Source organism: Hemiscyllium ocellatum, chromosome 1 (assembly GCF_020745735.1).
Source record: "Hemiscyllium ocellatum isolate sHemOce1 chromosome 1, sHemOce1.pat.X.cur, whole genome shotgun sequence".
Lineage (NCBI taxonomy): Eukaryota > Metazoa > Chordata > Chondrichthyes > Orectolobiformes > Hemiscylliidae > Hemiscyllium > Hemiscyllium ocellatum.
This window is the reverse complement of record NC_083401.1, coordinates 165,351,681-165,377,523: the sequence shown is the minus strand read 5'-3', so window position 1 is coordinate 165,377,523 and position 25,843 is coordinate 165,351,681. Positions and strand designations below refer to the sequence as shown.

The following is a 25,843-nucleotide window of genomic DNA, read 5'->3' as shown; positions in this document are numbered from 1 at the left end:
GAGTTTTTGACCACTCAGCCACACCACCTTGACTTGATGAAGACTATGTAGAGAATGTGTCAGGAACAGCACCAGCACACTGAAAAGTGAGGTGTCAGACTTTACCCCAACCTGGTAAAGCTCCCACACAGGACAACTTGCATATTGAAGAGCAGAAACAGCATGCAATAGACAGGGCGAGGTGATTCCTCAACCAATAGTTTGCAGTCGTGCCACATCCGGTCAGGAATGCTGGGAGACAATCGATTACAAATATCTCCATTCTGCTGGGAAGCTCTGCACATCAGTGCAAAAGAAATGGCTGTAGCGTTTTCAAACATCGTCATTAAGGAGTGCCATGTGGATGATACACTCAGCCTCCTTCTGTGACACCCAACATCACAGTTGTCAGTCTACAGCACAGTCTCAGAACATGGTAGCAAGAAACAACTGGAGACACTGAACAATGAAAAAAAGCAATGTGCTATGACAATATTCCAGGAATAGTATTGAAAACTTGAGTTCCAGAATTAGCGCTGTCCTTAGCCAAACCGCTCTAATAGGTACAAAACTAGCATCTACCCAGCAATCTGGGAAAATTGCTCAGGTGTGCCCTGCCACAGAAAAACACGATAAATTCAACCTGGCAAATTATGGCCCCATCCATCTATTCTCAATCATCAGTACTGTGATGCAAGGTGTAGTTGACTGTACTAACAAGCAGCACTTAGCAATAACCTGCTCACTGATGCTCAACTTGGGTGCTGACCTCCCAATCTCTTCATAGCTTTGTCCAAACAGTGCTCAAATATTAAATACTTCCAACACAATATGTTTTCCCATGATGGGAATGAACAACGATTCCCCATGGCTTGAGGTCTGAAAGATGTACAATCAGCTTTCCGTCACTCATCTTGAAATAATTGCACGGTTTTGTTCTGTCAAGCACGCATTTTTTAAATAAAAGCAATGTGCTGGAGAAACTCAGTTCTGACAGCATCTGTGAAGAGAGAAACAAAGTGAACCTTTCAAATCCAATATGACTATTCCGCAGACCTGAATACATTTTTGAAGGTTTACGTTAGGATACCTGGTGGAAACAGTGGGACAAAATTTAGGACTAGCCTCAACAAGACTAATCATCTTCCATTTAAGAGATAGAAAATATACTCTAATTTCCACCAGTTTCTGAGACAATGTTGGTTACCTTCACCAGTGGGATCCACTATTACACAGCAGGAGTCAAAAAAAGGTCTGACAGAGTGATTAATCACACTGCACTTGAAACAGTTTCGGTCACAATGGGATATAACGTTAGTACTGACTGAGTTAGCATAAAGCTGATATAACCATGCTGAAATAAGAAGTACAAATAATTTATCCATACCCACATATGTTCTCCTTGTGTATCATTCGCATCTCCATTACTGGTGACAGGAATTTCAGCTGCACAATCTCGAGCTTGTGCTTCTGCCATTTCTGATTCCTATAAAAAAACAAAAGCAATTGGATTAGGATTTTCTTTGTCACAGTTAAAGTTCACATCAAATCGCTTTTGTGCTTTCAAAGATTGGCTCAAGGTATGAACACGCTTTTCAGCTAAGCAGGTCTCGAGCAGCATTAGGAAACCACTACAGGCAGGATCCACTCCAAATTGTACGGGTTCTTTGCAATCTTTTCAAAAACTGAATCCATATTCTATTACAATTTTCACTTTAACTACCACTACCAATTTTAGCTTTTTATTCACACAGGATCAAATCTTTTATTTTGAGCTAACTTACTGTTAGAAAAATAAAAATAATATTTTATGTTCTGATTCAATATTCAACTTCTTGCATTTCTTATTAAATACAGCATTCATGGGCAATCTTTAATTTTAAGCAAATGATTTGGGTAGTTCTAAATATTACAATTACACAAGAACAACAAAATGATAATACGTGGGGATTGGTATAATTGATGATCATTCACTGGATTCTCAATGGTAACCCAAGCCAGATTTCCAGTCATACTCCTCAATAACTTAGTTGCAACTTGAACACCAAGATGATTCACTCATGCTGTTCAAGCCTGGAGGGAATCGCAGAAATAGAGAAGGGTGATGCCACTCCTGAAAACAAAGAAGAGAATTTGAAATTGCAGGTTAGCAAGCAGAAGGGTGTTGGGCAAATGGGAATTCAATGAGAGAATGGGATACATACAGCAAAGTTTTGGATGATGTCAGGTTTAGGAATGGTAGAATATAAGAAGCTGATACAGCAAGTCCAGCAATAATAATGGCTTGAGAGGGTGTTTTGGCAGACGAGCTGAAGTAAAGTTGAAGTTATACAATGTTATGGGAGATAGAAATAATCAGCCTCAGCAAATGCCTGGATGTGTGATTGGGAGCTCATTTCACAGTAAAGCGTAGCACCAATTTTGTGAAAAGCCTGATTCAATTGTCAACATTTGACAGGAAGCAGGATGCTGTTAATGACTAGGGAGAGGTATCTCTTGCAAAGCCCAACACAACAGCTTGTTTTTAACCAAAGAAAATTAGCAGAAAAAATAGCAGACAAGCTAATTGGTGATTTAGAGACAGTGCAAAGTTGAGGGAAGTAATGATGAGGAAGAGATGTTTGACGGTGAATTAAAAAAAAAACACTGGTTTTAGATATTGCTGACAAGCAGCATGCGAGAGAGAGACTGGAGGGGACCAGGGACAAAGCCCTCAGGATCAGAGGTAACTGAGTGAGACAGATTGTCACTATTGGTACTTCTCTGGGTATGATTAGCTAGATAAGAATGGCTTCAGATGAATGTAGCTCCACCAAACCAGACAAAAGAGGCACTGGAGTAGGATCGTGTGGTCAAACAGTTTCATGGTAAAGGGTCATTCAACTAAGGTAGAGGAGGAGGAAAAGTTTCTTTACTCCAAGAGCTGTGGACCTTTGGAATACTCTCTCCAAAAGCTTTGTAAATCCATTGAACATACTGAAGCTGGGATAAACACACTCTGACTTGATACAGGTTGTGCTGGTATAATGCGCATTTCGTTAACACAAACTGGCTATAACGCGACTGACAAATTATGGACGCTGTTTGGATAACGCAAACTTTCTACAGCATGATTTTCTACTGTGGTTTTCCACAGTGTGATTTGCAATAGCATGAGATTACTGAGGGACGCAACTGTCACATTATATTAGATGGATCTGCATAAGCCAGACCAGGTACAGACATCAGATCTCCTTCCCTAAAGAGCATTAGTGAACCAGATGAGTTTTTAATTACAATTGACAATAATTACATAATTATCATTGGACCAACTTTTAATTTCAGATTTTTTGCCACTATGAGATTCAATCCATGCCTCTAGAACATTACCTTGGGGCTTTGGGTCTCAGTTTAGTTACTTGACTATTACACCACCATCTCCTCTGTAGCACAACAGATGAACAAATGCTGGAATCCTTTTTACAGACAGCCCCACAGCATTATAGTAAAAGTCCTGCAACATGAATGGACACAAGGTCCTAATGATCAAAAGCACCTCACCTGACAGATCTAATTTTGCGAATTTCAAATGGTCAATACTCTACCGGAGAATAAGAAAATGCATCAAAGACTCTCTGAACTCGTCCTTGAAGTGTGACAGCATTAAGATTAATGATCGAGAAAAACTTGCTACCAGTCAAAATGGCCGCAACTCAATGATCAAGTTCAAATCATTTTGTCTTAACGGTGACTGCAGATCTCACTAGTGAGAGAGGGCGAGAGAGGGCCAGAGACAGAGGGCGAGAGAGCGAGAGCGAGAGAGGGCGTGAGAGCGCGAGAGAGGGCGTGAGAGAGCGAGAGAGGGCGTGCGAGAGAGGGCGTGCGAGAGAGAGAGAGAGAGAGAGAGAGCGTGCGAGAGAGAGCGAGGACGTGAGAGAGAGGACGTGAGAGAGAGAGAGAGAGAGAGCGAGAGAGCGAGAGCGAGACAGCGAGAGAGAGAGAGAGAGAGGGCGTGCGAGAGAGAGCGCGTGAGAGAGAGAGAGAGGGCGCTAGAAAGAGAGCCAGAGAAAGAGGGGAAGGAAGAGGGAGCGACAACCAAGTGAATGGGGGGGGGAGGGGGAGAGGGAGGGGGAGGTGTGAGAGAGGGAGGGAGAGGGAGGTGCGAGAGGTCGGGGGGGGGGGGGGTTGCAAGAGGGAGGGGTGTATGGAAAGATATAGAGGCAATAGGGTGGTGCGGATGGAGATTTTAATTTTCCCAACATTGACTGGGATACACTTAGTGTCAGAGGTCTGGATGGGACAGAGTTTGTAAGGAGCGTTCAGGAATGTTTGAGAGCAGAATGTCAATAGTCTGATAAGGGAAGGGGCCATATTAGACCTGGTGTTGGGGAATGAGCTAGACCAGGTGGTAGAAGCTGCAGGGGGATTTCTTTGGGAATAGTGACCACAGTTCTGTAAGTTTTAGAATACTCGTAGACAAAGAAGAGAGTGGTCCTAAGGGACGAGTACTAAACGGGCCAAAGCCAATTATATCAAAATTAGGCAGGAGCTTGGAAACGTGGATTGGACCCAGCTATTTGAAGGAAAGTCCACATTTGAGATGTGGGAGGCTTTCAAAAATAGTTTGAAAATAGTGCAGGATAGGTATGTCCCTTTGAAAACCAGGGATAGGAAAAGCAAGATTCGTGAACCATGGATGACAGGAGAAATCGTGCGACTAGCCAAGAGGAAAAGAGTAGCGTACACAGGGTCCAGGCAGCTAAGAACATAACCAGCCTTGGAGGAATAGCGGGAGAGGAAGACCAATCTTAAACAAGGAATCAAGCGGGCTAAAAGAGGACATGAAATAACTTTAGCGAGCAGCATTAAGGAGAATCCCAAGGCCTTTTATTTTTATATAAGAAGCAAGAGGATAACCAGAGAAAGGGTTGGTTCACGAAAGGATAAGGAAGGAAGGTTACATGTTGAACCTGAGGAAACGAGTGTGATTCTCAATTACTTTGTATCAGTGTTCACTGAGGAACGGGAGGTGATGAATGCTGAGATTAGAGATAGAAGTTTGTTTACTCTGGATCGCGTTGACATAAGTTGGAAAGATGTGTTGGGTAATCGAAAGGATATTAGGGTGGACAAACCCCCAGGACCAGATGAGATCTATCCCAGGTTCTGAGGGAGACGAGAGAGGAAATAACTGGAGCCCTGACCGATATCTTTGTAGCATCCTTAAACACAGGTGAGGTGCTGGAGGATTGGAGGGTTGCTCATGTTGTCCCTCTGTACCAGAAGGGTAGTAGGGATATTCCAGGTAACTACAGACCAGTGAGCCTGAGGTCAGTGATGGAAAGGTTGCTGGAGAAGGTATTGAGCGATACAATCTATTTATAATTAGAAAAGAATGGGCTTATCAGTGATAGGCAACATGGTTTTGTTTGGGGTAGATAATGCCGTACCACCTTTATCCAGGGAACTATAGACCAGTGAGCCTGATCTCGATGGTGGGCAAGTTGTTGGAGGGAATCCTGAGGGACAGGATGGACATGTATTTGGAAAGGCAAGGACTGATTTAGGATAGTCAACATGGCTTTGTGCATGAGAAATAATGTCTCACAAACTTGATTGAGTTTTTTGATGAAGTAACAAAGATTGATGAGGACAGAGCAGTAGGTGTGATCCATATGGACTTCAGTAAGGCGTTCGACAAGGTTCCCCATTGGAGGCTGATTAGCAAGGTTAGATCTCATGGAATACTAGGAGAACTTGCCATTTGGATACAGAACTGGCTCAAAGTAGAAGACAGAGGGTGGTGGAGAAGGGTTGTTTTTCAGACTGGAGGCCTGTGACCAGCGGAGTGCCACAACGATCGGAGCTGGGTCCTCTACTTTTTGTCATTTACATAAATGATTTGGATGTGAGCATAAGAGGTACAGTTAGTAAGTTTGCAGATGACACCAAAATTGGAGGTGTAGTGGACAGCGAAGAGGGTTACCTCAGATTACAACAGGATCTTGACCAGATGGGCCAATGGGCTGAGAAGTGGCAGATGGAGTTTAATTCAGATAAATGTGAGGTGCTACATTTTGGGAAAGCAAATCTTAGCAGGACTTATACACTTAATGGTCAGGTCCTAGGGAGTGTTGCTGAACAAAGAGGCTTTGGAGTGCAAGTTCATTGCTCCTTGAAAGTGGAGTCACAGATAGATAGGATAGTGAAGAAGGCATTTGTTATGCTTTCCTTTATTGGTCAGAGTATTGACTACAGGAGTTGGGAGGTCATGTTGCGGCTGTACAGGACATTGTTTCGGCCATTGTTGGAATACTGCGTGCAATTCTGGTCTCCTTCCTATCGGAAAGATGTTGTGAAACTTGAAAGGGTTCAGAAAAGATTTACAAGGATGTTGTCAGGGTTGGAGGATTTGAGCTACAGGGAGAGGCTGAACAGGCTGGGGCTGTTTTCCCTGGAGCGTCGGAGGCTGAGGGGTGACCTTATAGAGGTTTACAAAATTATGAGGGGCATGGATAGGATAAATAGGCAAAGTCTTTTCCCTGGGGTCGGGGAGTCCAGAACTAGAGGGCATAGGTTTAGGGTGAGAGGGGAAAGATATAAAAGAGACCTAAGGGGCAACTTTTTCACCAGAGGGTAGTACGTGTATGGAATGAGCTGCCACAGGATGTGGTCGAGGCTGGTACAATTGCAATATTTAAGAGGCAATATTTGAGGATGGGTATATGAATAGGAAGGGTTTGGAAGGATATGGGCCAGTGCAGGCAGGTGGGACTAGATTGGGTTGGGATATCTGGTCGGCATGGACGGGTTAGACTGAAGGGTCTGTTTCCATGCTGTATGACTATGACTCTAAGTGACCAAGTTGATAGATGAAGGAAGGGCTGTTGATGTCATATACATGGACTTTAGAAAGGCGTTTGATAAGGTTCCCCATTGTAGACTAATGGAGAAAGTGAAGTCACATGGTGTGCAGGGTGTTCTAGTTAGGGTGGATAAAGAACTGGATCAGTGGTGCTGGAGGAGCACAGCAGTTCAGGCAGCATCCAAAGTGCAGCGAAATCGACGTTTTGGGCAAAAGCCCTTCATCAGGAATCCAGGCTTTTGCCCAAAACGTCGATTTCGCTGCACTTTGGATGCTGCCTGAACTGCTGTGCTCTTCCAGCACCACTGATCCAGAATCTGGTTTCCAGCATCTGCAATCATTGCTTTTACCTGGATAAAGAACTGGTTGAGCAACAGGAGACTGAAAGTAGTAGTTGAAGGGAGTTTCTCGAAATGGAGAAAGGTGACCAGTGGTGTTCCACAGGGGTCAGTGTTGGGGCCACTGTTGTTTGTGATAGACATAAATGATCTGGAAGAGGGCGCTGTTGATATGATCAGCAAGATTCCAGATGACACGAAAATTGGTGGAGTAGCAGAAAGCAAAAGGGACTGAGAGAATACAGGAGGATATAGACAGACTGGGGAGTCGGGCGGAGAAGTATTAGGTGGGGCTCAATCCAGGCAAATGTGAGGTGATGCATTTTGGGAAGTCTAATTCTAGAGCGAATTATGTAGTAAATGGAAGAGCCCTGGGAAAAATTAATGAGCAGAGAGATCTGGGAGTACAGGTCCATTGTACCCTGAAGGTTGCTGCACAGGTGGATAGTGTGGTTAAGGCAGCATATGGTATGTTTGCCTTCATCGGATGGGGTATTGAGTATAAGAGCTGGCAGTAGAAAGTGAGGACTGCACATGCTGGAGACCAGAGTTGAAAAATGTGGTGCTGGAAAAACACAGCAGGCCAGGCAGCATCCGAGGAGCAGGAGAATCGACGTTTCGGTCTTGAAGAAGGGCTTATGCCCGAAACATCGATTCTCCTGCTCCTCGGATGCTGCCTGGCCTGCTGCACTTTTCCTGCACCACATTTTTCAACTAAGAGCTGGCAGGTCATGTTAAAATTGTACAAGACTTTGGTTCGACTGCATTTTGCAATACTGTGTACAGATCTGGTCGCCACATTACCAAAAGGATATGGACACTTTGGAGAGGATGCAGAGAGCGTATACAAGGGTGTTGCCTGGTATGGAAGGTGCTAACTATGAAGACAGATTGAGTAGGTTAGGACTGTTATCATTAGAAAAAAGAATATTGAGGGGGGACCTAATTGAGGTCCACAAAACCATGAAGAATATAGACAGAGATAAGCTTTTTCCCAGGGTGAGGGATTCAATAACAAGAGGTCACGCGTTCAAGGTGAGAGGTGAAAGGTTTAAGGGGGATATATGCAGCAAGCACTTTACACAGAGGGTGGTAGGTGCCTGGAACGCGTTGCCAGCAGAGGTAGGAGAGGCAAGCAGGGTAGAATCATTTAAGATGCGTCTAGACAGATGCATGAATAGGTGAGGAGGAGAGAGATACAGGTTTTTAGGAATTGGGTGATAGGTTTAGACAGTAGATTTGGATCGGTTCAGGTTTGGAGGACCAAAGGGCCTGTTCCTGGGCTGTAAATTTTTTTTGCTCTTTGGGTGCGAGAGAGGGGACGAGGGTTGTGAGTGGGTGTTGCAATGGGGTAGAGAACAGTATGACGGGGAGATAGAGGGGTGCGACGGGGCAGAGAAGGGTGCAACTGAGGGGGAGGGGGTGCGAGAGAGGGGGAGGGGCTGTGATAGGGGGGAGGGTGCAACAGAGGGGGAGAGGGGGAGGATGAGAAAGAAAGAAAGATGGAAAGCATAATTCTTTGCCAGATTCCCTGGACAGGCTGATTGATGTTCTGCGTGCTTCCAACAGTTATGCTTTTGTTCTCCATGTGTTTATATCACTCAAAGGATCATTGGAAGGCAACCAAGATGATAAGCCTTAAATGATTCTAACTTTGTATTCAATGGGTTTTGAGAAGATTTGTAGTTCAGGTTGATGTTCTGGACGTTGGTTTGCTCACTGAGCTGGAAGATTCATTTTCAGATGTTTCGTCACCATACTAGGTAACATCTTCAGTGGGCCTCCGGACAAAGGACTGCTGATAATTCCTGCTTTCTATTTATGTGTTTGGGTTACTTTGGATTGGTGATGTCATTTCCTGTGGTGATGTATTTTCCTATGCTGATGTAATTTCCTGTTCTTTTTCTCACTGGATGGTAAATGGAAATGACATCACCAACACAAAGAAACCCAAACATAAATAGAAAGCAGGAAACAGCAATAGTGCTTCATCCAGAGGCCCACTGAAGATGTTACCAAGTATGGTGACGAAACATCTGGAAATGAACCTTCCAGCTCAGCGAGCAAACCTACATCCAGTTCATGTTCAATGTCAGGGAGAGACTAGGCCGATTGCTGTCTCTTAATTGAAACCCTGCCTGAAGTGTGTGAAATGAAATTTGAAAGTTTCCTATCCGTATAACTTAATTCATTGGTTTTAGGCTTTAATTATGTCACAAGTAAGCTCCACATTTTTCAGTTTGTAAAGGAAGGCAGAACTGCATTTATATCGTGTGTTCACTGGACATCCCAAAGCACTTTACCACCAATGAAGGAATTTTGAATTGTACTAATTTTTTGACCACTCAAACTATTTTTATTTCTTTGTAGGCACTTTACTTTCTATTGACAACTTTCCGTTTGACCTAACTTGTGACATTGGCCAATTTAAGCAGCGTATAACTGGTCTCTTCAGCCAATCATTGATCTAGATTGTAAATGGTTGCAGCACCAGCACTGATCCCTGTGGTACCACGTCAGTAACTTTACTAACCCAAATCTGCCACATACAGGTGCTTGATAACAGCAGCATTACTTCTTCAGCTCTCCTGAGTACAACTAATATAGAAAATGGCCTTACATTTCAGTGTTCAGTCAAGATTAAGGAAAGATTTTCTCATCTTTGATTCAATTTTGACAATGATGATCACTGTGACTCAACCAGAAGAAGCCGCTTTGAATCTGAACTTAGTTCTATCAAAAAGAACCTGATGACCAGCTGTCACTAAAATGAAGTGAAAAACAAAAGTTTTTATATTTACTACAGAATTATGTCAATGCATGGAAGAAACAATGTAGTTTATTCCATTGTGAGGAAGACTCACTCTTCAAGTCGTTCCATGGGGTTGGGGAGTCCAGAACGAGAGGGCATAGGTTTAGCGTGAGAGGGGAAAAGATATAAAAGAGACCTAAGGGACAATTTTTTTTCACACAGAGGGTGGTACGTGTATGGAATGAGCTGCCAGAGGATGTGGTGGAGGCTGGTACAATGCAACATTTAAGAAGCATTTGGATAGGTATATGAATAGGAAGGGTTTAGAGGGATATGGGTCGGGTGCTGGCAGGTGGGACTAGATTGGGTTGGACCGAAGGGTCCGTTTCCATGCTGTACACCTCTATGACTCTATGAGTCGGACAGGGTTATTTAAGTCAGACCTTTTTAATTTGTAGCAGTCGACAGAATATACTGAAACAACCAGACATAGCAAAAAGCACCTAGTTCTTAAGTCCCAGAGACAGGACTTAAATGGTGCAAGTGGCTAGGATCAATTGATCAGAAAGGAAAGTTGTAAAAGTCAAATTAAATTGATAGACATGGAATGAAAGACTAACATAGTCAATTTCAAGCAAAAGGTAAAATATAAAAATGAACAACTTACAACGCTATATACTGTTTTTTCCTATGATACATGATATATTGCCACATATATGCAAGTGTACATCCAAGCGGAGAAAAGCAAGTGACTTCAGATTGTGTCGGAGGGAAGGTTTAACTTCAATAAAAAGGGAAGGCTGGTCAATTAAAATGGTCTTTAAGTGAATTGAGGAGCACATTTATCTTAGCTGAGAGGTCAAATAAAACCACTAACAAACATTTAAACTGGGGACACAAGGGAAAGGGAATATCTGAGGATCAATAGCAAGAAATAATTGGAGATAAAGCAAAGAAGACAATAAATGAACTAAATTGTTTTGTAGAGGTATCAGTGGAATAACAAATAGAATGGACAAGTTAGAATCAATGGTAAAATAACAAGTTTATCAGAGTTACTATACCTGACTAGCAGATATCAGTGGGAACAAACGTGCATGTCCTTTTAAAACAGTAAAGGAGGAAACAAAGTGGATGGTACTGTTTATCAAAGGAGGTTTCTCACTGCGAAACAAAGGAGTCAGAAAGTGGCTCCCAGCCTCCCTGGGTGGGCTCGGAGGCTACTAAAGGGAATTAGTCACTGATACAAATATATTTCAGGCTGCCAAAGTCTATCCTGAGTTAGATACACTGTTATGTAATAAAGATTTTACTCGTCCTGACTAACATAACAAAGAACAATTGCACAAACCAAGATCATGAATGTGAGGTGAATGAGAATAAATTATTCTGACTAAAACATTTCCAGCTAAGAACTGACTCAGTTTTTCAGGAAGTTCTACAAGAACGGAGAATGCATTGCAACAACATTGTCCAAAGGGGTTACTGAATAAATCTACTAAATTACACTTAAAACTGCCAATATTCACACCTACTGAAATTTGGCATAATTGTAGTGAGTTATCGGAAACAAATAGAGTAACTGTACTCCTCTAGATTTGAGCACTGACAATACATAGATTATCCTTTGAAACACTGACTGTTTAAGATTGTTTGGGATCATGTTACTGTTTCTTTATCTACTACTTTGGGTTTCATTATTAATGTCTTTTAACAGTTAGTTTACTAACCCAAATGCAAGGTGACAGCATCCTTGTATTTTTTTTAAAACAGGTTATAATTTGCCTGTATGAAAAAGTGTATTTAAGTATGTCAAGGTGTTGCAATTAAGTTACAGCAAAGAAACATGGGGGGGGGGGGGGGCGGAAACACACTAGATTTACATCTGATGGATGAGGAAGCAATTAAAACAACTTGAAGTCAAGAAACATTTGGGATTTGTGTTTATACAACTTTTGTTTTCTGGTTACAAAGAAGATCAGTCGACAAACTATTTCGCTACCTGACATCGCCACAGCAAACTTTCAGGTCATGAAGTTTTGCATCAATGACAAAATAAGAAGAAAGTACTGCAAGAAAATTGGAGTGTTACAAAAAGGCTTTTTCTTGGTTTGCAAAAACAATTTATCCTAAAACAAGAGAGTAAAACCAGAAATATATGAAGAGAAGTCATGGACGTTACAAGAAATAATTACAGTGATGAAGGCCATTCTGTCTAGCTGATTACAGGTGAGGACGGCCATTCGACTCATCTTCAAACGTCCGTTCAGAATGATCCTGAACAACAACGATCCCTGCTTACAGCTTCTATTATTTCCTTTTTAAAGGATTCCATCTGCATTGCTCGATCTAGGGGACTAGTCCATGCATTGCCCATTCTCCTTTGAATAAAACATGCCAGCTATCAGTCCTCAATTTGTATTTTCCCAGTTTAATTGTGAATTCTGTAGTGATTGTAATTAGATCCGCCAGGTGGACCTCAGAATGAGTTTCATGATTGGACCAGATTAATAGCCCCAATCAGGGAGCCCTAGCTGGCAGAAAAAAACAGGAATGTGGGGGCCTTGCTGGCTTTCTGGGGCACTGTATTGTTTTTTTTATGTAACTGAACTGTCTTATATGTACAAATGTCTTTGTTACTGTTTTGTGGTGATTGAAACCACCACAGGAACTGTAAAACCTGTGCCCACACCTCCTCCCTCACCTCTATCCAAGGACCTAAAGGAGCCTTCCACATCCAAAGTTTTACCTGCACATCCACTAATATCATTTATTGTATCCGTTGCTCCCGATGTGGTCTCCTCTACATTGGGGAGACTGGGTGCCTCCTAGCAGAGCGCTTTAGGGAACATCTCTGGGACACCCGCACCAATCAACCTCACCGCCCTGTGGCCCAACATTTCAACTCCCCCTCCCACTCTGCCGAGGACATGGAGGTCCTGGGCCTCCTTCACTGCCGCTCTCTCATCACCAGACGCCTGGAGGAAGAACGCCTCATCTTCTGCCTCGGAACACTTCAACCCCAGGGCATCAATGTGGACTTCAACAGCTTCCTCATTTCCCCTTCCCCCACCTCACCCTAGTTCCAAACTGTCCAGCACTGTCCCCATGACTTGTCTGGACTTGTCCTACCTGCCTATCTCCTTTTCCACCTATCCACTCCACCCTCTCCTCCCTGACCTATCACCTTCATCCTCTCCCCCACCCACCCATTGTACTCGATGCTACTTTCTCCCCACCCCCACCCTCCTCTAGCTTATCTCTCCACACTTCAGGCTCACTGCCTTTATTCCTGATGAAGGGCTTTTGCCCGAAAACGTTGATTTTGCTGCTCCTTGGATGCTGCCTGAACTGCTGTGTTCTTCCAGCACCACTAATCCAGAATCTGGTTTCCAGCATCTGCAGTCACTGTTTTTACCTCATTCAACCCTGAAGGCTGGGCCCAGTATGTGGAAACAATACGTTATTTCATTCCAGTCAAATGTCATTCTGGCAGATAAAAGGCAACAAATAATTCTCCTGACAGCTTGCAGACCCACAGCTTTTACAGTTTTAGATTTATTTAGGTTGATGTAATATATATTGTCATTTGTACGTAGGTACAGTAAAAAGTGGATATTGTTGCCACATTACAGCGTCATCTTTGGAATAAATCACTGAATAAGTTGCATAAATGGTCAGGTTCTGAATAAATTAATATTAAATTGATATTAGTAAAACTGAAGTCACTTCAAAAGTTCAGCTTTCCCTCTCCTGGCAACGTGCTCCTTCCCTGCCGCAGCCGGCACCATCACCTCTGGGCCCTCAGCGTTGGAGCTGGAGACCATCATGCTGCACAGGTCTCACACCTCCTCCAACCATGCACACTGACTGACAGGTCCCGGCCCTGAGTTGATCCATGTGGCCCTGGCTCATCTTCCAATGCTGCCACTCGAGATGGAGCAGGGATGGAGCTACACGGACCTCTGGCCTCCTGCAGAACATCAGGAGGCCACCCCGGGGCAACCCAAAAAAGAGGAAACACTACTGAGTTGGACAGACAATGCTGAAGCTGTATGGATGTAGCAGAACCCACCGCAAGAGCTCTGAGCAGTCAAGCCCTACACTCAAGAGCCAAATGCAACCGACCACGCTGTCGCCATCTTGCAAGTTATTCGGAGCCTAACTTTGAGGCACCAGATGCTAAACCTTTCAAGAGTTAACTGATTTAATTCAGGAATTACAACTCAAGTCGCCCCTAATTCTGAGATGCTACCGTTTTACTTGGCAATTCCAGAACCAGGGGAAATCCGTATCAGGATTTTTGACTCGGTTAAAATGACTGGCAGAGACACATGACTTTGGTTTAACCCTGAATGAAGTGCTGACAGATGGTTGTTTTATGGGATTAATGATGTAACCTTGCAAAAATGCCTACTATCTGAAGTCCAACTGGACTTCAAACAGGCATGACAACTAGCTGTATCATTGGAAAGTGGGGCAAGTGGTGGATATAAACTGCAGGGTTTCACAATGGAAGTGGGCACACTCTCCAAGCCAACTGAGCTTCGGGAACACCAACTGAGTTAAGGTAATTGCACAGACTGTCTCAGCAAATATGGTGTGGCTATGCAATTGACTTCACTTAAGTGGTGCTGCCCAAGCTCCACCAGCAGAGGGACTCGAGGACAACCCACAGTAAAACCCAAAAACAAACTGGCCACGAAACGACACGACCAGCTATCCCTAGTAGCCATACACTCAGATGACAAACATGAATTCGATTGGGACAACACCACTATTATAGGGCAGGCCAAACAGAGAACAGCCAGGGAATTCCTAGAGGCATGGCACTTATCCACAAATTCTATCAACAGACACATCGACCTAAACCCTATATACCGGCCACTGCAGCGGACAGCAACTGACAACCGGAAGCAGCAGATTCAAACCAGTATAAATGCCAGAGGAATCAGCACAGAAGCGCTTCACAGGAGGCTCCCAAGCACTGAGGATGTCACCTAGAAAGGGGACGAAACGTTTGCAAGAAAAACTCCCAGCTCGGCGAACAGAACCACAACAACAAGCACCCGAGCTACAAATCTTCTCACAAACTTTGAACCCAAAAACAAAGCCACACCTTGGCCAAACGGTTAAAACTTTTTTCAGGTTTTGGGCCCACAAGCCATTGCAGTTGCTGCCGGTATGTGGAACTGAGACAGCAAAGGAGATCTACTGGACATAAATCAAGTGCGAACACTCATGGGCTGGTATCTAGCAGTGTGCATGCTCTGAAAAGGAACAGTCAGATTGCTTAGCAACATCCAAATCTAAACCAAAATAAACATTTGGTTCTAATGGAGGTCAATCCCAACTTGGCCATGACCACTCCAACAAAATTTGCTCTGGATTCCAACCCTTAAGTTTGCGCAAGGCTCAGAACTTATACTGGGGAACCTTTATAGGTTAAGGGTACAACTTTGTTTCTGGTCTCTTACTGAGAAGCAGCTGGAGCCTTGCAGAGAAGTGTTAGTGTTTCAGGGACTTACAAGCTATACTCCAAACCTGGGTAGAATAGATAGGGGCAAACTCTTCCGTTCGTTGGAAGAATTAACAATCAGTGCACGCTGATTTCTTGGTAGAAGCAGCAATGCAGACATGAAGACACAACACATTTAAAAAGAAGCTCAGAGTGTTTTGGGTTTGGATGCAAAGCCGGAGAGACTCATTGAGCCAGGTTCTATCATGGCATTCAAAGAGAATTGGATCGTCTAAAGAGGAAACAATGTGTAGGTCTTCAGGGGAAAAGGTGAGTTGTATTCCATGAATTGCTCTTACAGAGAGCTAGAAAAGACATAGCCAGCTGAATGGCCTCCTTCTGCAATGTATCAGACAAAGAGAAAGACTACAACATTTTGAAGTTTGCTGACAGAGAAAGGTGGGTGAGAATATAAGCTGTGAAGAGGACAGGAAGAGACTGCGAACAGCTATATAGTGAAATCACAACTAGGCAGACCTGGATAAGCCAAAATTAGAGTTGTGGTAAAGCTGTCACGTATTCCTGCAGACAGGATAGGCACAACAACAAAAGCATGGCTATGATATACCAAACTTCCAGACTGGTAACTGCGGATAACTTGTGTTTGCTTGTCATGTGACCGGAGTGCCGTGAGGCTAGGTTAGAGTGAGAGATCATTAACCAGTGATGACAGCAGACATTCTTGCCCATGCCAAAAGACATTTTTAATGTGGATGAGACAAGACAGTTTGATCATCTTTTTCCAAGATCATTCTTTAATGTTGAATGATGACATGGCAGAAAGTGAATCCGTCATGTTATAGTCTGCACCAACATAGATAGCACTAAACCTCTGTCACCGCTTGTTACCTGACAGTCCAAGAAGCCACGGTATTTTGGGAACGTCAAGACATTACCCACAAAGCATGAGACGAACACAACTACTTCCACATTTTTGCAGCATGGACCAGGAAAGCAGAAAACAGACTAATGGAAGATCAGGAAGATTATCACCCTGATGACCCCAAGGGGTCTGATAAATGCCCCTCTGCCTGCTTCCCTTGCCAAAGCCAAACAGCTTAGGAGATACTGAGAGATTGTACTGCAGCAAAAAACACAAAAACCTTTGGCTGCACTGACATGGCAGACTCATTTGAAGTTAGCATGCTAAGTAGAAAATGATTGAGCTTTTCCAGAGTTAACTCCCCATTGAAAACTATGAACAAATTGAGAAATAAGTACTTTTCTCACATATCTACTTTATAACTGTGTTTCAGTTGTTTTTGTTGACTAAGACCACATCTGGAAGCAAATCAGGGGAGGTGCCAGAAGACGAACATGGTGTCACTAGTTAAGAAAGGTGGTAAAGAAAAGCCAGGGAACCAAATTCAAGAGAATCCGGAGGGACAAGAGTTACATTTATTTGAAAAGGTCAGGACTGATTCGGGATAGCCAACATGGCTCTGCGCATGGGAAATCATCTCATTAACTTGATTGAGTTTTTTGAAGAAGTAACAAAGAGGATTGATGAGGGCAGAGCAGTAGATGTGATCTATACGGACTTCAGTAAGGTGTTTGACAAGGTTCCTCATGGTTCACTGGTGAGCAAGGTTAGATCTCGTGGAATACAGGGAGAACTAGCCACTTGGATATAGAACTGGCTTGAAGGTAGAAAACAGAGGATGATGGTGGAGGATTGCTTTTCAGACTGGAGGCCTGTGACCAGTGATGTGCCACAAGGATCAGTGCTGGGTCCACTACTTTTCATCATTTATATAAATGATTGGGATGTGGATATAGGAGGAATTGTTAGTAAGTTTGCAGATGGCACCAAAATTGGAGGTGCATTAGACGGTGAAGGTCACTTCAGAGTAAATTGGGATCTTGATCAGATGTGCTAATGGGCCGAGGAGTGGCAGGTGGAGTTTAAATTAGATAAATGTGAGGTGCTGCATTTTGGAAAGGCAAATTAGAGCTGGACTTATAACTCAATGGTAAGGTCTTGGGGAGTGTTGCTGAACAAAGAAACCTTGGAATGCAGGGTATTACTCCTTGAAAGTGGAGTCACAGGTAGATAGGATAGTGAACAACGTGTCTGGTATGCTTTCCTTTATTGGACAGAGCACTGAGTACAGGAAATGGGGGGGGGGGGGGGGGGTGGTGTCATGTTACAGCTGTACAGGACATTGGTGAGGCTACTTTTGGAATAGTTTGCACACTTCTGGTCTCCCTGCATTGGGAAGGATGTTGTGAAACTTGAAAGGGTTCAGAAAAGATTTACAAGAATGTTGCCAGTGTTGGAGGATTTGAGCTACAGGGAGAGGCTGAACAGGCTGGGGCTGTTTTCCCTGGAGTGACGGAGGCTGAGGGGGTGACCTTATAGAGGTTGATAAAATCATGAAAGACATTGATTGAATAAATATGCAATGTCTTTCCTCTGGGGTGGGGGAGTCCAGAGCTAGAGGGCATAGGTTTAGGATCAGAGGCGATTGATTTAAAAAAAGGGACATAAGGGGCAACATTTTCATGCAGAGGGTGGTGTGTCTGTATGGAATAAGCTGCCAGAGGAAGTGTGGAGGCTGGTACAATATTTAAAAGGCATCTGGATGGGTGTATGAATAAGAAGGGTTTTGACGGATATGGGCCAAGTGCTGACGAATGGGACAAGATTAGGTAAGGGACTTGGATAAACTGCAGAATTGGGCTGAGAGGTGGCAAATGGAGTTCAGTGCAGCTAACTGTGAGGTGATGCACTTTGGGAAGAACAACAAAAGGCGGTGTACTGGGTCAACGGTAAGATTCTTGGTAGTGTGGATGTGCAGAAGGATCTTGGAGTCCATGTACACAGATCCCAGAAAGTTGCCACCCAGGTTGATAGTGCTGTTAAGAAGGCACATGGTTTGTTAAGTTTTATTAGTAGAGGGATTGAGTTCTGGAGCTGCAATATCATGCTGCAACTGTACAAATACTAGTATAGCCACACTTGGAATATTGTGTACAGTTCTGGTCACCGTATTTCGGGAAGGATGTGAAGCATTGGAAAAGGTGCAGAGGGGATTTACCAGATGTTGCCTGGTCTGGAGGGAAGGTCTTATGAGGAAAGGCTGAGAGACTTGAGTCTGTTCTCATTGGAAAGACGACGACTAAGAGGGGATTTGAGAGAGACATACAAGATGATCAGAGGATTAGATAGGGTAGACAGTGACAGTCCTTTCCCTGGAATGATGACGTCAGCTTGCACGAGGGGACATAACTGCAAATTGAGGGGTGATAGATTTAAGACAGATGTCAGAGGCATGTACTTTACACAGAGTGTGGTAAGGGTGTGGAATGCCCTACCTGCCAATGTAGTTAACTCAGCCACATGAGGGAGATTTAAACAATCCTTGGATAAACACATGGATGATGGGATAGTGTAGGGGATGAGCTGAGAATCGTTCACAGGTCAGCGCAACATCGAGGGCCTCAGGGCCTGTTCTGCACTGTATTGTTCTATGTTCTAAGATCTAGTGGGCATGGACGAGTTGGACTGAAGGGTCTGTTTCCATGCTGTACATCTCTATAACTATAAATCAGATTTCCTCAGCAGCCACAAAGCTCTACCACAACTGTTTTGTGGTCCCATACTCTGAAACTTTGACCGATTGCGATTTTGGAGACAGGTTAAATGAGTGGGCAACAGAGGAAATGTGAGGTTAATCACTTTGTTTGTAAGGTAAGAATATTTATTATAAGTCACGACACTTCTAAGTATTCACTTTCAAAGACACTGGCATAAGGAATGGAAGTAGTTAGCACGCAGATACAACAAACAATTAGAGAGACAACTGGTATGCTGGTCTTTTTGCATTTGGGACTGAAATATCAGTATGGAGAGGAGGCTTTGCTACAATTATACATGGCCTTGGTGAAGCCCCATATGGAATACAATACTGTCTTTATATTTGAGGGACAGTATACCTGTACTGGGAGCAATGAAACAATACTTAAATAGATTGATCTTAGATTAGATTAGATTAGACTTACAGTGTGGAAACAGGCCCTTCGGCCCAACAAGTCCACACCGACCCGCCGAAGCGAAACCCACCCATACCCCTACATTACCCCTTACCTAACACTACGGGCAATTTAGCATGGCCAATTCACCTGACCCGCACATCTTTGGACTGTGGGAGGAAACCGGAGCACCCGGAGGAAACCCACGCAGACACGGGGAGAACATGCAAACTCCACACAGTCAGTCGCCTGAGTCGGGAATTGAACCCGGGTCTTCAGGCGCTGTGAGGCAGCAGTGCTAACCACTGTGCCACCGTGCCGCCCACATCTCTGGGATGACAGACTGCAAAAACGAGGTCTATAAAGGTAATGGATTGAGTAGAATAACAGTTGGGATAATGGAACAGAAAAATCACAGCAGTTTAAATAACTTGAAGAAATAGCTCTGAAGTAGGGGTAATTCTTGCAGAAAGCTGCCCAAAACATTATTGATACAGCTACATTTACTCCATATATTGATATTTTTAGAATTTTTCACTTCTCTTTTATTCCCATTTAGTCATAAACATAATGCAAATATGACTCCCAGGGTTTCAACTCCAACTTAACATTTTAAAGTACAAGGAGGAAGGTTGTCAGAAATTCCTTGGAGCTAGGCAAGTTATGGTAAGTTATGAAAACTTGTGCTACATAAAGGCTAAGGACAAGTAGTGAAGTTACTACATAACTGGTACCAATAGGCAGAGCATCTGGGGGCCCAAACATAGCCTTATGTGCCCAGAACCAGGATTTCCAATTATTCCACTCATTTGTAAAGAGTGTGAAAAGTGGTCACAAGAGTCGTGTGTGTGCTGTGTAATCCAATTGCAAAACAGATAAGAATAGAATATCCATGCTATCATTAATAAAAAAAAGCTTGTTGAATCCACTGCAACAACTGAAACAAACCCAATTCCTAGTAACTTGGGTGAAGAATTTTTTAAAAATTAGTAGTAAACAACCTTTCAAGTAAATGGAAAGGTAGGTGCATACCTATATGAAAAACGTAAGGTTGGTCTGCTCACTTAAGTGTTTTAGTGGCAATATTAGCTCATTGGAATAACTACTCATTATTCTCACAACAGTGAATATTGACATTTTTAAACACGCTGTAGCTTTCATTTCCTTTGTTCTAATAGTGTGAGACTACTGGTGTCAAGTATTTACCTTTATGCCTTCCTCCGTAATGAAGGATATTGCTTTTGAAGTCTTCTTGATGACGTGTGGTCTAAAAAACAGACTCTCAACTCCGACCCATCACTCTCAGTGTTTATACAAATTTCAAACACACTCTAGCTTTCCGACTGTAATCCAACAGAGTGCTCCTGCGTGGTGTCAAGTATTTATCTTTACACTTTGCTCCATAATGAGGGGTTTTACTTTTGAAGGTGGTAGACTGTCATATGGTCTGGAAACATATATTCCCCAATATTAAAAGTTGGGTAATATGGACTAATGTGAAGTAAAATTACACTGATAAATATCAATTGAAAGCTAGGTTGAAAAAACAAATGCAGTGATAAATATTCCCAATCTCCTCAAGCCTTCAGTTAATGTTTAAACTGGTTATCAAAACGGCAAAGCTGTGCTCATGAACAATAGTTACTTAGCTTTCATAAATATTCAAGTGTTTTTAGTTTGGTGAAGAAAATAAATTTTGTGAATGCTTTTATGTTGACACATCAGGACAATTCACAAGAATATCAATTTAAGAGGAAAACAACATTTATACTGCATGTGATGAGTGTACTGATTTGTTGGTAAGAGAACTCAGAAGTTTGGACATATGGATTCTGATCCATGGAGGAGTCAAAAAAGTGCTACTGCTTTGATTTCCTAGTTATTAAATTGGGGTTTAATTTCCAGGGTCCTGAAGATGTTTAACTTACCCTAGACAGAGCAACATGTGAAGCTGCCTATGACAGTAACAACGCAAAAGGTGTTTGCCACTCACAGGATGCTAGAATCAAGCCAAAAACAGTCTCCTATTAAGAAATGATTAATGTGGTATATGAATTTCAGGAGTGCTGTGATGCCAAAGATTAGTTAGATACAATCCACAGTACACTCCTTCAGCTGTTTGCAACAAGTCATTGACACATCCACACACTTCACCTGTTTCAACTCAACAAAATAACTCAACAAAATAAATTCACTCGATAATTTCTCATGGAATGCCCTGACTAATCAGACTCAACCTGCCTGGTCTAAAATCTAAACACGTCTGGCAGTTAATTGGTAATCGACATTAATAGGTGTACCCTACATACAAAATAGGAGAAGTAGTAAACTGTTAAACCTTTGAATCTGCTCCATCATTCGCTAAAGTCATGGCTGACCAGGGTGCATTTCAAATTCCATATTCCCATCTCCTTCCAATTAACTAAGATTCACTTATCTAATAAGAAACTATGCACATCTTAAATAACACTGAGGTAGTGTTCCAAAGTCATACAATCTTCTAATAAAAAATATGATCTTCATCACTGTTCTGAAAGGGCAATCTCTAATTTTAAAATTAGGTCCTGCTGGTTTTGGGCTCACCCATGAAAGGAAACATCCTTATCACGACCGATCAGGTTGTTCTGCACTTCACCCCTCACTTCTCTAAACTCTAATAGTAACAAGCCCAGGCTATCCATGAGACAGTATGTTCACTCCAGGCATCAGTCTAGCAAATTACCTCTCAATGTATTCTCATTGTTCTTAATGAAGGAGACCAAAACCAACCCCAGTATGAGAGACGTGGTCTCACCAATGCCCTGTATAACTGAAGCTAAACCTCCTTACTTTCTTGTTCAGTTCCTCTCATTATAAAGAAAAGCATCCTTTCAGCCTTCTTCATTACATGCTGCACCTGAATGCTAACTTACGTAACCCACGTACTGCAATACCCAAACAGCTCTGCACTTTGGAAAGCAGAACTCCACCTGTCACATCCTGCCATTAAAACAAAGGGGCAGGCTCTGTTTGCTGCCAATCTTCCATCTGTGCTAATAATACCTGGTGCACCATTTTCCACAAAAATCTTTGACTTGGCATTTCAATAAATGCATTCCAGAAACCCAAATATAGTAGGAATTACAATCTTCACTTTATCCACAATGCATGTTATTCCTTAAAGTAGTTTAATAAAATTGGTTAAACAGGACTTCCCTTTCACAAAATCAGACTCTTCCCAATCATCTTTAGTTTTGCTAAGTACGCAGCTTTAATCGCTAATCATCAATGCTAACACGTTCGCCCCAAGAAAGCCAGCTGGGCATGGCTGGTAGCAGGTGGGTGGGGTGTCAGGTAAATGAATGACTGGATAAGGTTGGGAAACCATCAGATCTGTCAGATGGATGCAAGGGTTCGGAGGGGTAGAGCTGTTGGGTAAAATATGTTGGAGCGGTGGTCAGGTCTAGGGTCTATCAGGGGTTCACTTTAATAGCTACCCTGAAGTTACAGTCTCTTCATAAACCTCGGAGTTTCTCTTGGTAACTGATAAGCGTAACCAAGTTGAAAGCTTTCTCACGTTCTGATTGTTTTGGAGGGTTCCAGGGACAGAGGAACAGTCTGCTAGAAGTTTCAGTTTCTTAGCCAATTCCCGCGGAGTCAGCTGTGTGCAGGACTCCACATGGCCTTGATGAGCTCCTGAGGCTACGATGCTCAACAACTAGCTAGCCATTTGTGCCACTATATTTTATTAAATACATATTTAGATTAGCGACACATTTGAGACCTGCATGGTTTTGTTTGAACAGGTTCATTTCCACAGTTGTAAATACTGGAGCTTTAACTTGTTCTATACAAGTGCTTTCTGATACTGAAGTATTAATTGGTTGACAAACAGTTGTCATTTCATCCTGCTTATTACAAACAGCTAAAACTGATGCACTGTGCTCTGAGAGTACAGTGTGAAGCAAAGATGCAAATACTCAACATTTTTAGTAATTAACTAAAAGAACAAAGTTATCAGTCAAATGTTCAAATACAACGTTCCAATGTTTAAGATTGCACCTGAAATGAAGGGGGAACAATACCCTGGCAGGGATATTTGCTAGAACTACTCAGAAGGGTTTAAACTACTCTTCTGTTGGGGATGGGGATGGGGGGGGGGGGGGGGGGGGGGGGGGGAAGGGCGGTGAGGGCAGGGCACACTAAGCAGCAGAGAGACAAGACAGAAGGTTAAGGCTGGTACAGAAGTTAAAGAGAGCAAGTTAAAGCAGACAAGAGCGTGGTAGGGAACGAGGGAAGACTGATGAATTAAACTGCAGTTATTTCAAAGTAAGAGACCTGACAGGTAAAGCAGATGAATTCAAGGCGTGAATGGGAGTGTGGGACTAGGGCATCATAGCTTTTTCAGCAACATGGCTGAAGCAGGGAAAAGGACTGGCAGCTCAACTTTCTCAGATACAGATACGATCGGAAGAATAGTAGGGGAGGCAACACAGGAGAAGGCATGGCATTTTTGATTGGGGAAAAGAAAACACAGCAGTACTTAGGATATTCCTGAGGGATCATCCAGTGAAGCTGTATGGGCTAAAGTAAGAAATAAGAAGGGGATGATCATTTTTATGGGATTGTACTCTAGCTGTCCCAAGTCGGCAGGAAATTGAGGAACAATCTGCAGGAAGATCGTAGATAGATCGAAGAATAATACAGTTGTAGTAGGAGAGGATTTTAGCTTTCCAAACATAGACTAGAACTGCTACAGTCTTTAGGGCTTGGATAGGGAGGAACTTGTTAAGGGTGTTTGAGAAAACTCTCTCAATTAATATGTAGATTGCTCGCCTAGAGGCTAGGTAAAACTTGACTTTCTCTTGGGAAATTTGGCAGGGAAAGTGACTGAGGTGTTAGTGGGGGAGCACTTTGGAACCAATGACCAGAATTCCACCAGTTTTAAAACAATTAAGGAAAAGGTTAGACTTGGTCCACAAATTAAAGTTCTAAATTGGGGCAAGGCTAATTTTGATGGTACGTGACAGGAAATTTCACACGTTGACTGGGGGAGGCTGTTCGCAGAGAAAGGGATGTCTGACAAGTGGAAGGCTTTCAAAAGTGAGATAATGAGTGTTCAGAGCCAGCACGTTCCTGTTAGTGTGAAGGGCAAGACTAGCAGGTACAGGGAACACTGGATGACGAGAGATATTGAGGGTCTGGTCAAGAAAAAGGAGGTGGCTTATGTCAGGTATTGACAGCTGAATTAAGTAAATCCCTTGAAGAGTATAGGGGTCGAGGAATACACTTGGAATCAGAGTCACAGATAATACAGCACAGGAACTTAAGAGATAAATCAGGACGGGACATGAGATAGCTTTGGCAGATAGATTAGATTACTTACAGCATGGAAACAGGCCCTTCGGCCCAACAAGTCTACACCGATCCACCGAAGCGCAACCCACCCACACCCCCACACTTACCACTTACCTAGCACTACGGGCAATTTAGCATGGCCAATTCAGCTGACCCGCACATCTTTGGACTGTGGGAGGAAACCGGAGCACCCGGAGGAAACCCACGCAGACACAGGGAAAATGTGCAAACTCCACACAGTCAGTCGCCTGAGTCGGGAATTGAACCCGGGTCTCAGGCACTGTGAGGCAGCAGTGCTAACCACTGAGCCACCGTGCCGCCCACTGCTAACCACTAGGGTAAAGAAAAGTCCAAAAAGATTCTACTCTACAAAGAGTAACTAGGAAGAGAACAGGATCCCCTAAAGATGAACTAGGCCACTTATGTGTGGAACTACAGGAGATGGGTGAGATCACAAAGGAATATTCTGCATCAGTATTTACCATGGAGAAAGACATGGTAGCTCGGGAGCTCAGGGAAATAAATAATTATGTTTTGAAAAGAGTCCATGTTACAGAAGAGGTGGTGCAGAAGGTTTTAAAATGTAGATAAAGCCCCAGGACTACATCAAGTGTATCCCAGGACATTGTGGAAAGCTAGAAAAGAAATTGGGGGATATCCAGCAGAGATAATTGTATCATTGACAGACATGGTTGAGGTGCTGGAAGACGAGAGGCTGGGTAATGTTGTGCCATTATTTAAGAAAAGCTGCAAGGGAGAGCCAGGGAACTACAGACCTGTGAGCTTGACCTCAGTGGTGGCTAAGTTACAGTCATAGAGATGTACAGCACTGAAACAGACCCTTCGGTCCAACCGTCCATGTCGACCAGATATCCCAACCCAATCGAGTTCCACCTGCCAGAACCCCATCCATATCCCTCCAAACCCTTCCTATTCTTATACCCATCCAAATGCTTTTTAAATGTTGCAATTGTACCAGCCTCCACCACATCCTCTGGCAGCTCATTCCATACACGTACCACCCTCTGCGTGAAAAAGTTGCCCCTTAGGTCCCTTTTATATCTTTCTCCTCTCACCCTAAAACCTATGCCCCTCTAGTT

The 25,843-nt window shown here is 43.2% G+C and overlaps 1 protein-coding gene across 5 annotated transcripts in view; it reads right to left on the bottom strand.

Annotated features, from left to right (window-relative positions):
• Positions 1–25,843, bottom strand: part of arfip1 (ADP-ribosylation factor interacting protein 1 (arfaptin 1)) — a 215,785-nt gene that overhangs the window by 114,199 nt on the left and 75,743 nt on the right. For all 5 annotated transcript variants that reach the window (XM_060827521.1, XM_060827512.1, XM_060827505.1 and 2 more), the window contains one exon: positions 1,367–1,465. In XM_060827521.1, the coding sequence (XP_060683504.1) occupies positions 1,367–1,465 (99 nt within the window). The remainder of the gene's footprint in view (positions 1–1,366; positions 1,466–25,843) is intronic.